The 16,296-nt window shown below is 38.4% G+C and overlaps 2 protein-coding genes and 1 long non-coding RNA gene across 4 annotated transcripts; all 3 read left to right on the top strand.

Annotated features, from left to right (window-relative positions):
• Nucleotides 1–1,639: 1,639 nt before the first annotated feature.
• si:ch211-196f2.6 lies at nucleotides 1,640–7,727 on the top strand. The gene is made up of 5 exons (XM_035408153.1): nucleotides 1,640–3,067; nucleotides 3,849–4,193; nucleotides 4,491–4,623; nucleotides 6,188–6,245; nucleotides 7,348–7,727. The coding sequence occupies exons 1-5, from the start codon at nucleotides 3,016–3,018 to the stop codon at nucleotides 7,576–7,578; spliced, it is 819 nt and encodes a 272-aa protein (XP_035264044.1). The 5' UTR covers nucleotides 1,640–3,015; the 3' UTR covers nucleotides 7,579–7,727.
• Nucleotides 7,728–8,161: 434 nt separating this feature from the next.
• nat16l (N-acetyltransferase 16, like) lies at nucleotides 8,162–12,823 on the top strand. Of its 2 annotated transcripts, XM_035407958.1 has the most exons (5): nucleotides 8,162–8,931; nucleotides 9,213–9,364; nucleotides 10,552–10,773; nucleotides 11,344–11,568; nucleotides 11,777–12,823. In XM_035407958.1, exons 3-5 carry the CDS (start codon nucleotides 10,582–10,584, stop codon nucleotides 12,320–12,322), a joined length of 963 nt encoding a protein of 320 aa, XP_035263849.1. In that variant the 5' UTR covers nucleotides 8,162–8,931; nucleotides 9,213–9,364; nucleotides 10,552–10,581; the 3' UTR covers nucleotides 12,323–12,823. The 2 variants fall into 2 exon arrangements, with proteins under 2 accessions (XP_035263849.1, XP_035263850.1); XM_035407959.1 differs by lacking the exons at nucleotides 8,162–8,931; nucleotides 9,213–9,364; nucleotides 10,552–10,773 and adding an exon at nucleotides 10,781–11,153.
• A 363-nt stretch (nucleotides 12,824–13,186) lies between these two features.
• On the top strand, nucleotides 13,187–16,005 carry LOC118222388. Its single transcript, XR_004764274.1, has 2 exons — nucleotides 13,187–14,817; nucleotides 15,827–16,005. It is a non-coding gene; the product is annotated as an uncharacterized LOC118222388 (long non-coding RNA).
• Nucleotides 16,006–16,296: the final 291 nt, after the last annotated feature.

The raw sequence follows: 16,296 nt of genomic DNA on the forward strand, positions 1-16,296 counted from the left end.
AAAACCTAGTCGTCCTCTCTCATTCTTGTTGGGAAACATGTGATGCGGTGGTGAGACACTGGCAGACATACAAAAGTAAGATTGGGAGCTCCAATGTGCCTAAGAGGATATTTATGCAAATACAGCCACAGATAGTGAGACACACATTTTCAGGTAAATATATGGAGACATGCTCAATGTACATGCATGCAGACACACACACACAAAATGTGCACACACACACAGGGACACACTCAAGCATGCACAGAAACATCTTCTCAAAGAAATTATACCATATACAGATAATTTAGCGAATTAAAAATTATGAAACATAAAATATGGCAATTTGTGTAATTCATAATAAGGAACAGATTTTAAAATATATATTTGAAAACACACATATTCACACTGAGGAAAATATAATGGAAATTGTGACAATGCTGAGGCTAAGGTGTCAATTAGATAAGATAGATAAGCAACATACACACACACTCTCTCTCTGAACGAAGGGAAGGAGAAAGGTTGTATTAGAGTGGGTGGCAAGAAGTTAAAATAGGAATAGGGATTTAGAGATTAGGATTTAACAATAACCATTATATCAAAAACAAAGCCACAATTATTAAAAAAGATTCAACTGTGTGAAACTGCTCTGCAGGGTACCTTACTTAGAGCATCTTTAAATGCAAGGTACACACACACACCATTTCAAGGAAACATGAGTCAAACATTGTCTTATCTTGTGCTGTTACTGTTATTCCCACACATGTGTGTGTGTGTGTGTATGTGTATGTGTGTGTGTGTGTGTGTATGTGAGAAAAGGGATGTCAACACTCATTGGGTTGAAATAATTCCTTGAACACAGTGCATGCCCATTGTGGATGCCAGAGGTCACTGACTTGGAAAATAAATTAATATTGGGGGAGGGAAGAGGGGGATGGGGAAGGGACTGAAATGGGACAAGGGAGTGAAGGAGAAAGGGGGATAAAAGGAGAGTAATGGGAAGGGGGAGGAGATGTGGATGAAAAGGGGAGAGTTGCAGAAAGGAGATGTTGGGGTGGAATGGGTGCTGGGAATGAAATGTTGGAACTGGCTCAACTGAAATGTTGTTTAATAATTTTTTCACTTAACTTTCATACACACTGTATGCTCACCCTGCTTTGCCATGCATGCATTAACGATTTACCTGGGCATTGAATGGTTGAGAGAATGAGTGAAACATGCAGATATTGAGCAAAAGAGAAAGAAGCTCAAGGCAATGATAAAGGCACCACAGATCTAACACTGTTCCAGTATTCAGTGTTTAGTATTATACCCAGAAAAATTAATGAATCAATTTCTGTTTTACATTCTATATATCAGAGGTTTGGAGATGCAATAGCTATGCAGCAATTAGACAGTAGACTTTAAAGGTGTTTATGAGTCAGTGTGCTTGTCTTATAATTTAAAGACTTCTATATCCTGTAGAACAGGGGTCCTCAATCTTATCCAGAAAGGGCCAGTGTAGGTGCTGGCTTTTGTTCCAACCAAGCAGTAACACACCTGCTCCTACTAAGCAACCGATCTTTGCTAAGAACCTCATTTAGTAGAATCAGGTGTGTTACTGCTTGGTTGAAACAAAAGCCAGCACCCACACCGGCCCTTTATGGATAAGATTGAGGACCCCTGCTGTAGAACCTCACTTTAACCTTCACATTGAGCTCTACTGTCAGACAGAACAGCACATTGCATAACCTTGACCCATCTTCTGTAGCTACATTTACACTGTGTATACACTAAAACAAACACACTGTTTAATTGCATTGCTTCAGGGGTTGTAATATATAACACTGCCGTCAAGATCAATCTGGGATGAGAAAATGAGGTCTGTGTCACTGCAGCTGTTGGAAGATATCTGCAGAACTCTAACTGCTAAAAATAATCAGCCTGAATTTCCACTGACCCCCTGTGATTCGCTTATTCTCTTTGGTAATGCAGCTCAGGGGCCACCATGTGGTTATATGTAGTAGCGCAGTCCTTGATGAACTGACAGCACGGTAGGCCTACCCAATTTTTTCTGCTATCCATTTGCATCAGGAAAGAACATGAAGGAAAACATCACCAGAAATCATCAACTGCCAAAAGAGAGGAGCTCAATAAATACTGGTAGTGTGTTACTTTACTTACATGTATTAACATATCATACATACTCATTTACAATGATTCCATCCATCAATCCATTATCTATACCCACTTATTCTTGGTCTGGGTCGTGGGAGGTGCCGGAGTCTATCCCAGCATGCATTGGACGAGAGGCAGAAATACACACGGGACAGTTCACCAGTCCATTGCAGGGCACACACACCATTCACTCACACACAGTTTTATTGAGATTGTGATGTTTCCTTGTGAATGCTTTTATAAATATTATTTTTAGGACAATGGTCACATTATAATGGATGGATCTGCATTTAAATGTTTAGAAAACCACTTTTGGGGAAAGCAGAGGGAAAAAAATGCAAGACCCTGTATAAAATTTTTTAAACTTGTGCATGAAACTTTCTATATTGATTTCTCATGATTCTTTGACAGCAAAAAGAGACTGAGGAAAGCAAATGATGTCCAAAATTCAACCCGTAATTTAATTTATATAACTGTATATTATGGCTTGCTATACTAACAGAATTGTGATCATAGATTAAGCTTGATCTGTTTGTTCAGCATAAGTACTGCGGAATTGATTGTATCTGTGACTGAGTGTGCGTGTGTGTGTGTGTTCATGTGTGCGTCTTTGCGTGTGCGTCTTCCGTTTGTCAGTGTGGTTTCTCGTTAAAATGCTAGCACAGTGGAAACTCCCACCTTGCAAAATAGAAAGATTTGAAAAAAACAGTAACACGTTAAGCATCCACTTCCTTTGAGAGAAAAAAAAGAGTTCAGCGACTAAATAGTGAGAAGAGAGTGAGAGAAAGAGCCGGATTAATACCAGAGACAAGACTAATTTTCTCACTGGGCACCAGAAAGTGGAGGCAAAGAAATTAAGAAGAAAGAGAGGATCTCACCATGAGAAAAGACTTAATCTTCTCCCTGCTTGTTCTCACTTTCCTGAAGACAGGTAACCTGGCATACTTACAACAGACACATGGTTACTGAATATTTACTGCAACAAATATGGAAAACCTACAATTTGCCAAACTGATGAATGCTTTCTACAACTGAGGCTAACACTGAGCCACAAATGTTAATTCTGATTGTTCTTGTGTTGTTCAGTAATTCCCTATAAGTCTTTGTGTTATTAATATTAAGTGACAGATCCATAACAACCCAAAATAAAAGAAAGTACGGTCTGAGATTTTCATAGCACATGGATATGTTTACTTGCTTCAACCTGAGGACACAAAAGTCGGGAACCTGCAAATGGCCCTGCTCTGGCTAAAGGCGTGACTGAGTTTACTGGAAAGTGTGCCATACAGGAACCATTACACTGGTTATGTATGGGGAGTAGATGTGCAGTCTTATGGTGGCTGTCCTGGCTCTAGCAGCACTTAGCTCCATTATGTTCTCAGTGTTTTCATTTATTCTCAGGCCATCTCTTTCAGAGGAAAACTGGGACCTCAATACACTAACAACACCAAAAATATAGTCATATCGGTTTGCCTTATTTGCCTTGCCTTGTCATCAGTATGAACACTGCCTGACCTGGTTTAATCTGGTTTTGAGAATTAGCTAATAGTAGGAAATGGACTGAGATGACTATGAACTTGTACATAGTGAGCTTCCATTTTGATGATGACTTTGCCAAATGTATGCCTTGTTTTGTCACCTGAAAACTGTCTGATCAAAGAAACAAATCTTTTTTTAAATCTTTGTCCTTGTTTTGTTGCCTGCCTGAGAAGGTAAATCCAAAAGCAGGATCTCCATATTTCAGAGGCTAGAAGATGGGGAGCTGACTGTGACTTGTAACCTTTTGAGTGAGGACAAAGTTACCCAAATCAACTGGGAGATGGTTATGGGGCAAAATCGCAGCAAACTGGGGATCCTCCACCCCCAGTTTGGCACACACGTCTACTCAGACCACAAAAGGAATGTGAAAATAGAGAGCAGTTCCTCCCATCATACTACCTCCCTCAAACTGATCGAAGCAGACATGGGAAATAGTACCAAGCACTGCTGCTTGTTCATTACCTTTCCCTCTGGGAACCTGGAGGCCTGTGCAGACTTCACCAGCACAAAAACTGCAGGTACACACACTCTCCCCTGTACCAATACCAGCAGGAATGCCTTTACTTGCAACAAATTACCTGTTTTTATAGTTTGCCCATTATTTAGGAACACAAAGAAAAAATAGTTTGATATTATTTTTGGTTCAATGTTTGTTATGTGCTAATGGTCATTGAAATACTTTTTACTGTGTCTGCATGTGTGTGTGCATGTGTACATGTGAGTGAGTGTGTGTGTGTGTGTGCATGCAGGTATAGATGCATGTGTGTATGTACATGCACATAAAGACTTGATTGTTCTTGTTGTGTCCATACCAGAGGCCCCAGAATTGGAAGCACACATACAGACAGTCACGGGGGGCTGGTGGAAGTGGGTGGCAGCTGTCACTGTTGTCACGGTCCTCACATTGATTGTCGCATACTACCTACGCAGGAGGTATTACAATAGCAGGTAGAACTACTCACATTACATTACACTACTACTACATTACATTTTACCATGGATTATTTCTTTCCTGCCATGATATTTTTTGAAAATACTACGGTGGCTCTGAACTGCAAAACACAAAAACAAAACGAAAACGCAAAAATAAAAACCTTCGGCCCTGAGGTGCAGATGCAACATGCAAAAACAAAAAGGAGTAGTCCTGAGGTGCAGATGCAACATACAAAAACAAAAACTAGTAGCCCCGAAGTGCACTGTTTTGCACTTGGGGGCTACTAGTTTTTGTTTTTGTATGTTGCATCTGCACCTCAGGGCTGCTTGTTGTTTGTATGTTTCTGTTTTGCACTTGGGGGCTACTAGTTTTTCTTTTTGTATGTTGCATCTGCACCTCAGGGCCGAAAGTTTTTGTTTTGCGTTTTCTTTTTGTTTTTGTGTTTTGCACTTCAGAGCCACCATACTGAACCATTAATTTAGGTAACAGTCTTATAATTGTGAAGATATCTTTTTATATGGGGAAATCAGGCATTAGCATTACTGGTCTGCAATCAGGAAACTCGATAAATGTATTTGCATTAAAAATATATCATTTCACATGCACGTACTATTCAGTACTTTAATTGTTGTAACTGTAGAAATGATTGAACTTTCTTCTGTACGTTTTAGTTTTGCATTATGTCCTCAAGACATGAGCGATAGTCTAGGCACACAATTATCTGAGCTTCTTCCTACTTACTATGCCAGCAGGGTGTTTACTGGTGATTGCCCGACTTATGTAAGCATTCTTAGAAAATTTGGCATTAACTTGATGATGCCTGCAACGTCAATGTGTTTATATTTTTAGTGCATAGTTTTTTTTTCAGGTAATAAAATCCAGAGTATAATCAACTTCTGCTTTATTTATCCATATATCAATACACTGGATTAAATTCCCAGATATAAAGATAAAAATACTTCTGCCAAACAAAAATTAATTTCCTATTCTAAATAATGGACTAAGGCTGTTATCCCTTAAGCTATTTAGGGCTGTTCTGATTTAGACATTTGTAAGGGAATTATTAATGCACAGCATCTTAAAAGTGCATAAAATCAGAGCAGGATGCTCAACTATGGGTAACACACAAATAATGTCACAGACATTGTGCTTCTGTGAATTTCATCTGCAGTTACTTTTCCAGTGACGCTGCACTTCCATAAAAGAAATTATGAAGGACCTATCCTAGTTGGTGTCCATGCCCAACTTACAGCAATGTAAATTTTCAACAATATACACACCGCTCTAATAGTCACATTTTGCCCTGAATCCCATTTTTCATATGTGAATATCTCAACTGGATATTCAGTGATCAGTCCAAAGGAGACTTACTGTACTATTACATGTTTTTACATGTATTTACATACAGAAGCAGTAACAAGAATTTGGAAAGCATGACAACATTTTAGTTGCCATTGTGAGAAAATTGTGATTGTATGCAATAGAAATGTCACCGTCTGGACTGTGTCATTTCTATTATACATTGTACATTTTTCAACATTTAACATAACATTGTAACATTGTTGATATATTTTTCAGGAGGGAAGTATTTCAGGTTGAACAAGCATTTCTCACAGACCCACAAACAGACTCACAGGTAAACCTCTTTCTGTAGACCACTTATGCATCTTCTACAACATATTTATCCATCAAGCTTTTAAGACATCACTTAAACATAAATAATCATATGCTACAGAATGTCACCTCCTATAATGACAATTGTTTTGGTTCATCATTGAAAATAATCACCAACTGATTCACAAGGTGATCTTGAAACATATTTGCACCAAAAATACAAAGTATGCATATAAGATCTTAAAACCAAAAGTGAGAATAGTAATTGCTTATAACTTGCAATAATAATAAGAAGAAGAAGAATCTGACCAGCAGAATCAGCTAAATCAGCTTAACATTTTACCTTAATAGTCACAATACTTTTATAATACTTATGAATTGTTTAAGACCTCATAAAGCAATTTGATTTGGTGTTCCGAAAATATTTCTAGGGCACCGCAACCACACAATATCACAGGAGGGTTGTGAAAACTGTGTGGATTAGCTGGGTTTTGTAAACAGTTAAAATGATTGCTCTATGGATATCTGTCCATGTTTGTTGCTTGATTATCTTAAGCAGAGAAACTGCTAGAAGTTTCAACTTCCTGTTTTTTGCAATCAAGGCAGTGCTGATAAGTTGTGTTGGTCAGTGCTTTCACCACTGCGGTACAATATGCTGCTGTGGTTTAAGCACATGACGGAAACATTTTTTAAATGAGAGCAAAATTTTCCATCAAGCAAGGGTAAGTAATCGGTGTGCAAATTCAAACCAAGCACAAAATTTCAAAAGAAGTCCATTTAGAGGGAGAAATCAAGAACTTTAAATTACAGCGCGTCAGTTTTTTTCTTAACCCTAGATGGTAACCACTTAATATTCTAAAGTGAAAACTTTTATGTTCATTCTAGGGTTTCACGTCAAAAGTAAAATGGTGTCCCATGAGTGTGAAGTCTAAATTACAATCATGGCAGTTGTTATATAATCCTCATATTACACCACTTTTACTCTTTTCACAAACCTTACCCACAGTGTTCTCTCCTTCACTGTCATCAATGACTTTCATTCTCACAACACACAACCTTTTTAATTGATGCAACAATTTAGACCCTTTTGAAACAGTGATGTATTTCTTCCTTTTATTTTATAGGAGTCAAGAAGAGAGCAGCCCCAGTCAAGTCCCCAGAAAGAATCCTCTGAGGCATTTGACCCGTCTAAGCTCTATGCCAAGATAAAAATCGACTATTACTATGGCAGACTGTGGAAGGCCTACGAAAGTAATACCCGTGGCTGGACCAAGGGGCCCCAGCCAAAGATTTATCACCTGCTGGGGGAAAAGCCGCCACAACAGAAAGACAATGAGGAGCCCCAACAGGGCTGAGACACATTTTCTAGCTGCATTAAGCACAGTGTGTCAAATTTGGCATACATACCCACAATATTCAATATTTCAATATGATTCTGTATACACAGTATGTTGCTTCAATATTATGGAAGTGCTATAAAGTAAATGTAACTATGTTTACCAAATGTATAGGTGAATTATTTCTTTATCCAAAAAGTGTGTATTTTCCTTATTCCAGATGTAAAAATTAGTGTCATAACATGCCAAATTGTCTACACACATATATATATATATATATATATATATATATATATATATATCATCTTGCTGACCAATGTGGCAACGGGGCGTGGTTTGCGCTAAAGTTGGGGGGGGGTGGATAACGCGGGTGTAAGCATGTTTAAACCGCTGGATTCAGAAAAAAAACCTATTTCACTTAATCCTCATGTAGGAAAATTTTGAGACTCCCCATGATTGAGATGACGTCACATGTTAAAGTTAGGGCATTCTCATCAATGTTGATCAAACTGTTTCCTCCAAACTCTCGATGCTTCATGATAAAAATATATCACATGTATAACCATACACTCATATAATCAATATGTAATCCAATAAACCTATATCAGTAGTTGCAGCTAAGCTTATGGAAACGCAAGAAACCACAGTATCCACTGTAGAAAAAAGAGCCAACGCAGAAGGCTTAAAAAAAAACCATACTTACTCACTCAGCAGAAAACGAATAAGAAGACGAATATTTTTCCAAAACTAACAAAACGCTATTGCCAAATAAAAGTGCTAGAAGACGAATATTTTTCCAAAACTAACAAAACGCTATTGAAGTGCTAGAAGACTAATATTTTTACAGTGACCCTTATGTAAACTGAATATAAATGGAAAATTACAGGAGGCTATAAACTCTTTAACTTGAAAGCGTAAAGAAACATTACAGAATAAAGACTAATATTTGTTTAAGGGAAAGTTGGGGTAACATTCCACAATAACGTTATCATCTAAAGAACAGAAAATCATTGTGGTGCCAAGAAGGTCAGGCCGACCCAAGAACAGGAAATTCAAATCATTGTGGTGCCAAGAAGGACAGATGGCTGGTATTTTAAGAAATGTATTAAGAGGAGTTGTGGGGTACATTTGTGTATAAAATGAATGTGAAACTAACTATCGAGGTTGAATTCTGCAGAGTTGATCCGGCTTTGTGCACATGTGCAAATAAAGTCTAACTTCTGAAGAGCTTGCTGCTGTGGTGTCTTTTCCTCGTGAAGTAATTTTCTACAAATTAATGATTGGACTTTGAATTCTGTCGGTTCCTAGACACGACACTCACGTCCCCAACACATTGGAGGTTGCCACCGAGATAGGATTTTGAGCAGACTGGTAAAGTAGCCTATATCAAAAACTGCTTTTTCATGGTTTCTAGAATAGTGTAGCGAAAAGTTTCCCACTATAGGCTACCTGAGCTCACTTATCTGTGATATATCTACGCAAATAATTTCCAGGAATCGTCAAAATCAAGTTTTAAAACGTAACGAGTTAACTTACTAAAATAATTATTAATTATATTAATTAATAATTATACTTCGCATGCCACAAAAGTTATGAAAACTGAAAATTGGTTGTCTTTTAACATGCCGCCCACTTGCTTTTCTTTTGGTGAGGCCACTTCTGCGTGAGGCGAAGTGAAACAACACATTAACAGCCGAAGGTTGGTTGAAGTCCACATCCGAGCGAAACTTTCCATATACTCTACAAGTCTGGTTCATAGCTGTTATTCCGAAAGAAAAAGACGCACTAACAGTAAAACACTACGGTAGGTTGTTTAGCCAACTGTTTCGAAGTTTAGTCCAACTTTCTGTCTTGTACGTAATTTAATTCTATTTGCGTTGTGTTGGCATGCCTGTACAGTCTGGGTTACGATATTATGTAAGATATGAAAGAAACGTATTCCGAACATTATATTTTAATTTTATGGCCTTGCTTTCAGTTTAATTTATGTTTCAATTTCATTAGGCTAGTTCTTATTCCATCCATCTGTACATTGGTTTGAGATGAGATTTCAGAAATTGAACTTAATAGTATGGAAGATAAATTATGGTAGCCTACCATTTTTAAAATTGCAATTCTTTTTTGTTGGTGATACTGCAGGCTAGTTTACCCGCCTGTATGGAATTTATTGGTGGTCACTGTTTGTGCCTGTCTTTGTCAAATATAGGCTATGGCATGTAGCTGCATGTGCTGAACAAAAATGTGAACGCCAGTGTAAACTCAACGAAAATGGTGGTGATCTGGGTTTTTGAATAACCCTCCTATTATATAAAAAATTTTATGACGCCTTTTATGTTTGGGATCAAATTGACCCTAACAGTTCATACCGACGGCAAATTACTGTAATAGAAAATGATTGACGCTTTCTGTCGCCTTCTTCAAGTACATTACATTACATTTATTTGGCAGACGCTTTTATCCAAAGTGCATACCAAAGGTCATTGGCACAACTATTAAACACAGGTCCGATAAGGTACAATACTCATTATGTAAGAGTTATTCATACCCATGAACACATTAAAACCAATTCGCACAGTAAGCATCAGCTAGGTCAGAAAGTTATGGGTAGTCAAACTAGGAGGCTGAGGCATATGACTAGCCTTTTATCCCTAAATATAAAAAAAAATATGTGAAAAACTTATTTTAGAGTTTGAAACATTTCACGCTTCACTCAGAATTCAATGCTAGCATCAGGTTAGACACAGCTGCTGAAACCATAACAAGTACAGCTGTCTAGTCACTGAAGCTCCTACCAAATGGAGTCCAACAATGTTTCTTCTTGATGTCTGCTAGCTATGTCCAGCAGTTCAACTTGTCCCGGATTTTTATTCATGGCCTGTGAATGCAGGGATGTTATTTGCCTATGGATGAGCCACTTGTATGGTAACCTTTGCTGTACATATATTTGTTGTTACCCATTTGCCCAGATGTTTTGATTTTTTTCATTATCAGGTTTTCTGCGTCTGTCCTCCAGACTTGGAAATGATGGAGCTGAGAAGCATCGGTGAGAGTGATGGATTCACCTTTTGGCTGGCACAACCCGAGGATTATGATGCTGTGATGGACATCTCAGAAAACATATATGGTGGCAACGACTACTTGCCCCACCGCTACCACTCCTGGATGACTGAGCCAAATAGAGTGGTGATACTTGCAAAGAGGGAGGGAAAACTGGTGTGTGGTGCCTTTGTATAGTTTTGGGAATGTATAAAAGTAAAGAAAGTCAATGGGTGAAATGTGTACAGCATTAGGTGTGTGGAATAGCATAGTTTAATGAGAGAAATAAGGAATGCTTAAGCACTCTGTAATATCACCCTGGTTTGTTTGCTTTTTACCTGATATGGCCCTGAATTCAACTCTAAAATTGACCTGTATTTGATAAAAAATAAACAACAAATAGCTTTTCTACCACAAGCAAGTAACCATCTTGGAACAAGCTAGATTTTGACGTTGTGAATGATTTGTCTCGGCTGCTCAAGTTATTGCTACAACTAGAGTGTGGATATTTAATGAGCTCAATGGACCGAGAGGAAAAAACAAAACAGAAAACAGAGGTTAGTCCTTTTGTATTGCCCCAGATGCTCAATCAGGGCAGAATGGAATAATGGAATAATGATCAGATCTGTGTGATTTTGACATTGTTGGTATTTACAACAGTATTGTTTATTCTCACCTCATTTTATGGTATCAGTGAGGGATGCTATTGGTACTATTATTAGTCATAAGACGGTGACTTATTCTCAGGTGGCGTTGGAATCAGGCCTGGTGGTGGATGAGGGGCACACAGTTGTTGTGGAAGGGTTACGGGTGTGTCCAAATGAAAGGGGAAAAGGCGTGGCAAGGATAATTCAGAGATGGGTTCAACAGTACATACGCCAACTGTACCCCAGCGTGAGAGTCTTGCGTCTGACCAGAAACAATGACTCTGGACCGGAGAAGTTGGCCAAATTTACAGTGCTGGGCAAGCGGGTAAGTGGGCCATCTGATATTATTGGAAGGTGTTTCTTCTTGTACAGTACAAACCCTATGTGTTACCCATGCTCACATAGCATTCATTATTACCGACTACACAATGTGACAATTGTGCATGTAATTAGGTTGTCAGGCTTTTGTTATCCATTATTTGCTCTCTCACACCCATTCCAGCCCCGTTTTGATGTCCACTTCTCTCTACCAGGCAATTCTTTCAATTTGTGGTAAGGCAGAGAATCTTGATAGCTTCCTGTCCATCTTGAAAGCCAAGCTTGATCCTGAGCCCATGCTGACGGTCTTGGATGAGGTGCAACTGAGAGGCCTGCTGCTGGATTCTGAACTCGGCTCCCGTCTCCAGCTTCCGGGGGATGCAATGATCGTAGACTGGCAGCCATTACAGCCAATTGAAAGCAATCTGGAGGTCTTTCAGAGACGAAACCTGACATGGTTGGCTGACAGGTCGGTGTCACCTACTTTCCTCAGTGTTCATACGCCACCGTACCCAGTTCCGTACAATGGAGGCTCCCTCCGCTTCAATATTGACCTGTTTGGAACCAGCCAATCACTGGCACACCTAGCTTTGGTGTCCCACCTGGAGAGGGTGAGGGGTAAGATCCAGGGGGTGGTATGGATATTTGTGTACATGCACAGGTCATTGTGGAAGGGAATGAGGGAGTACTGTGAGAGTTTGACTGATGTGGTAAGTTTCAGGGACTACTGGGAGCAACTGATTCTGGAGAGGCCCTTCTGAGAAAGAGTAACAGAATTCCTGGTGCTTTCCTCACATCTGACCTTAGCAACAGGGAGATGAGAGAAGAGAGGGAGCACTTGAGAAGCAGTCATTTGTGTTAATGTTATTATATAGTGATACTGTTCTGAAGCATGATACATATCATTGAGAACATATCTGATTAAGAAATAATCACCTGGATTGAATTAAATTAAATCTTTTCTGCAATACCATTTCAAGGGAGTTGCACTGATGAAGCTCATGATTATGGAAACAACAGAAACTACAAGCTAAAGTAAACAGACTTGATTTCATCTTAATGTTCAAGTTAGTAATCATTTCACAATCAAAGGAGTGGATGTTGTCAAATTAAAATATGAAATAGAATAAATTTTGAGTATATGTATCATGGCATGTCTGCTTTATGTAGGCTACTTGTTAATGCAATAATCAGAAAGAACACAATTGCTGTTTGTGTTGTGTGTATGGAGAATATGAATTAAAGTTCAACTTAACTATTAATTAATGTTTTTTTGGGGGGGGGACTATGGATCAGTCTCTGTCAGTTCGTTTGTGGATTCATTCGTCACACTGTAGTATTATGTGTCCTCCAAAAGGCGACAGACCCATTATATCCTTAGAGTATATAACATGTTGAGACAGCGACGCCAATAGAAATTGTGGGAAGCACATCCAAACCACAAAGTATCATTTTTTCCCTCAACAGACATGCTCAGTTGTGTCCTTGGTTACATGCATAAATCACGTGTACAACGAGGATAGTGCAGACATAGGCTAAAATAAATAAAATATAAATAAAAATTCATATCTTTGTGTGGTTGGGAAAAGAATACTAATTATGAATACTAAAAATAATAAGTGATTTTTATTTCTAATATAATACACAGAGTTAACATCAATATTTGAGTGGAAGGATTTTATTTTTGTTTGTAAAAATGAATGGAGCCCAATGAGGAAACTTGCTTTTTGAGCAAAAATCATAGATATCACCAGGGGGCGACATTACATCCGGTACTGCGGTTGAGAACCAAAAGCTGGCTCCTTGATTATATCCCACAGTCCATCACTTATCCGATGCATCCCCATAGATCGGTCATAGGAACTCGGGAGGGTAGGAGTGGCCAGTCAGTGAAGCCCAGGAAGTATCGGGAAACAGCCACTACTGAGCATGTTCACAACTGTTGAGGGCAAAAGAGCTTGCTGCTCATTGAATTGAATGTAGAAATCCAAGGTGATTTAACAACCAAAGAAAACCTCATCAGTCCATTTTTCTGTGACCATAAATGTCATTATGTGCAGCAGTTTCCGAAACAATGGTTGTTTTGTAATTCTGTAGTGGTGTAGCAAATTATATTGGAATGTATAGGTATAACAATATTGTAGTGCAGTTGTTGAATGAGAGCAATGCATTTTACAGGTATACTGCTGTAGTATGATACAGGTAGAATAGCAACTGAACCAGGGGTTGTTTGTTGATTTTGTATCATTTGTATGGAACACTTAATTAATTTCATGTTGCTCTCCTGCTACTTTTTCATTTCTTGCCACAATTACTTCCATCTAGAACTCATCCATAGTAGTAACACTGGGCTTTGGTTTCTCACACAAACTATATTAGCCTTCAGCCTCACTGCTTGGCTCACCAACAAAGCCTTAAGAACATAAAATGTTTCTGAATAAGCTGCAAAATCCACAAAAAGATATTATTTCATTGACTAATTTCCCGTTTTTTTTGCATTGCCTTGATCACTATTTCAGACAATATGTATGCAGTATGTATATTTGATATTTGAAACCATACCAAATTGGGAGTCTTCAAGATAGCATTCATTATGATGATGATGGTAATAATAATAATAATAATAATAATATCTCAATTAATGCTTAGAGGATTGAGCAATATGCACAAAAATGCTCCTTATGATAAAAGCCCATTTTCTAAACACAGAACAAGGAGAAAACAGCAGGAATAATAAATTGCCATATTCAAGGTAAACAGGGTAAATTTGGCTAGTTATTAATGCAATATTGCTATTGGCATAAATATGCTTCATGCTCTGCATGCTCTTTCTTTCTCCTAAGAAATAGAAACGTCTTACATACTGTATGTTTAGAAGTCCCCAATCCCACAAGTGATTATCCAATCATAACATGGGATACAATGAAATAATAGAAGAAAAGTGGGAACAAAGTGGTACTGCATTCAGTCACTAGAGGGACTAGAGAGCAAAAAACCATCCAATAGTATTTTGAGCACATATAGTTCCCTTGGAATTTTGACTAAGGTCTATTTAACTGCTACTGGTCTGCATGTGACAGGTGTTAAATGAAATTGCAATTTAGTGTAATGGTCTCAGAAGAGAAATGTTCTTAATGGTTTTATTTTGATGTGTATCTTTTGGACTGAGGAGCCCGGAGTACCCCATAAACAGCACCTGAGGTATCAAGACAGCAAAATGTTCTAGGCATGACTCCCTGTGCCCCATGTCTCTGAGGTAGGAGAATGTCAACTTAGTAAAATGGCAGCCCAATATTTTGTTAAGCTGAACTGAACTGTGTTGGGAAAACTACAAGTTTGAATGTGCAATGACACAATGTGGGATGACTGCTGCATACATCAACTCTATAATTTTATAGGTTAGAGGAAAGAGGTATGCAGTTTAATTAATAAATCATAAAAATATAATGGCATATCAGAGACTGACACCTTTTCAGACCCCCAAAGATTTCCCATATGTATACTGGAAACATTAATCATACCGTGCAGTTTATATCTGCTCCCGTATTTCTGTGTTCAAGTGCTTTTCAAGGGGACAGTGAGCTGCATCTCTGCTTTTGGCCACTATGTGGCAGCACAGAGTTACCTCTTAAATCCAGTACTGTAATGCAGTGTTGAGTCATAAGAATAATAGCTGTTGTGATGTATATTGGTGGGGGTGGAGGGGTGGGTGACAAGAGTGTTGAAAGCCAGTAAAATGACAAATGTAAGAAAAGCCGCTGAAGATTTGGTGGGGCAAGATAAAGGAGAGGAAATCGTTTGTCATATAGTGGCGATTAATGGCACAGATAAAATAATAGTTTTTGAGGGAAGAATTCTGAAGTACATATGTGAGTGTAACGTGTTTAGGGGGGAGGGAAATGTTGTGGGGGGGGGGGGTGTAGAGAAGGTGCCAGGGTGATTCAACTGTTTTTTATGTAATTTTACATTCTGTGTTGGTCGCGGAATGGCTCAGGCTGCTCACTATTTGAACCTGCTGCATGACACATCACTAGAATAGAGGGGAGCTGCTGCTGCTACTGGTAATTATTATAGTTATGGTGAATAGTTATAGTTATGAAGATAATAATAACCAACTTCGCACTATGTCAGTTTCATCTGAGCAGTGATTCTGTGCTGCATGATTACCTTCATGTGTGTGCTGTTTTGAAGATGGATCTCAGGCTTATTGGCAGCCATCAATCACCCACTCCTCCCATTATTTCCACTTTCTTTTTTTTCCAAAGCATTATACATACGCGACCGCCAAAATAGAAGATGCCGAGGAGAACAAATTGACTGTGAGGATTCAGGATGATTGTTCTGCACAAAGGCTGCTTCACCTCAGGGAGAACACCTCCCTTTAAATTCACCTTTAGAACAAGATGGATGAACCAGACCTAGGTCAAATAAATATCTGAAATAATGTCATCTGTGCCCTGTCCATGAAATTCCTGCAGAATACTGAAAATTCTGAAACAAACATATATATTTTTTAAACCCATATTAAGGACACATTTCTTAAAAATTGTATCAGCACCTAAACAATTGAAAGTATTTCAAATACATACTTACTCAGACGTGGGTTGGACTCATTTTTAAACTAATCTACATTTTAGCCATTTTACACTAAGCTCACCTTTGCTTATGCTCACAATTGTTATTGTTACAACTGGGTCTCTACATGTCAAACCTCATATTTGTTTTATGGCCATAT

Source organism: Anguilla anguilla, chromosome 3, assembly GCF_013347855.1.
Source record: "Anguilla anguilla isolate fAngAng1 chromosome 3, fAngAng1.pri, whole genome shotgun sequence".
Classification (NCBI taxonomy): Eukaryota; Metazoa; Chordata; class Actinopteri; order Anguilliformes; family Anguillidae; genus Anguilla; species Anguilla anguilla.

Excerpts from the sequence above, each read along its gene's own strand:
- nat16l (XM_035407958.1), top strand. The coding sequence starts at position 10,582 with ATGATGGAGCTGAGAAGCATCGGTGAGAGTGATGGATTCACCTTTTGG. Across the intron at positions 10,774-11,343 it reads CAAAGAGGGAGGGAAAACTG|GTGGCGTTGGAATCAGGCCT; the intron begins GTGTGTGGTGCC and ends ACTTATTCTCAG. Across the intron at positions 11,569-11,776 it reads TTACAGTGCTGGGCAAGCGG|GCAATTCTTTCAATTTGTGG; the intron begins GTAAGTGGGCCA and ends TCTCTCTACCAG.
- si:ch211-196f2.6 (XM_035408153.1), top strand. The coding sequence starts at position 3,016 with ATGAGAAAAGACTTAATCTTCTCCCTGCTTGTTCTCACTTTCCTGAAG. Across the intron at positions 3,068-3,848 it reads TCTCACTTTCCTGAAGACAG|GTAAATCCAAAAGCAGGATC; the intron begins GTAACCTGGCAT and ends CTGCCTGAGAAG. Across the intron at positions 4,624-6,187 it reads AGGAGGTATTACAATAGCAG|GAGGGAAGTATTTCAGGTTG; the intron begins GTAGAACTACTC and ends TATATTTTTCAG.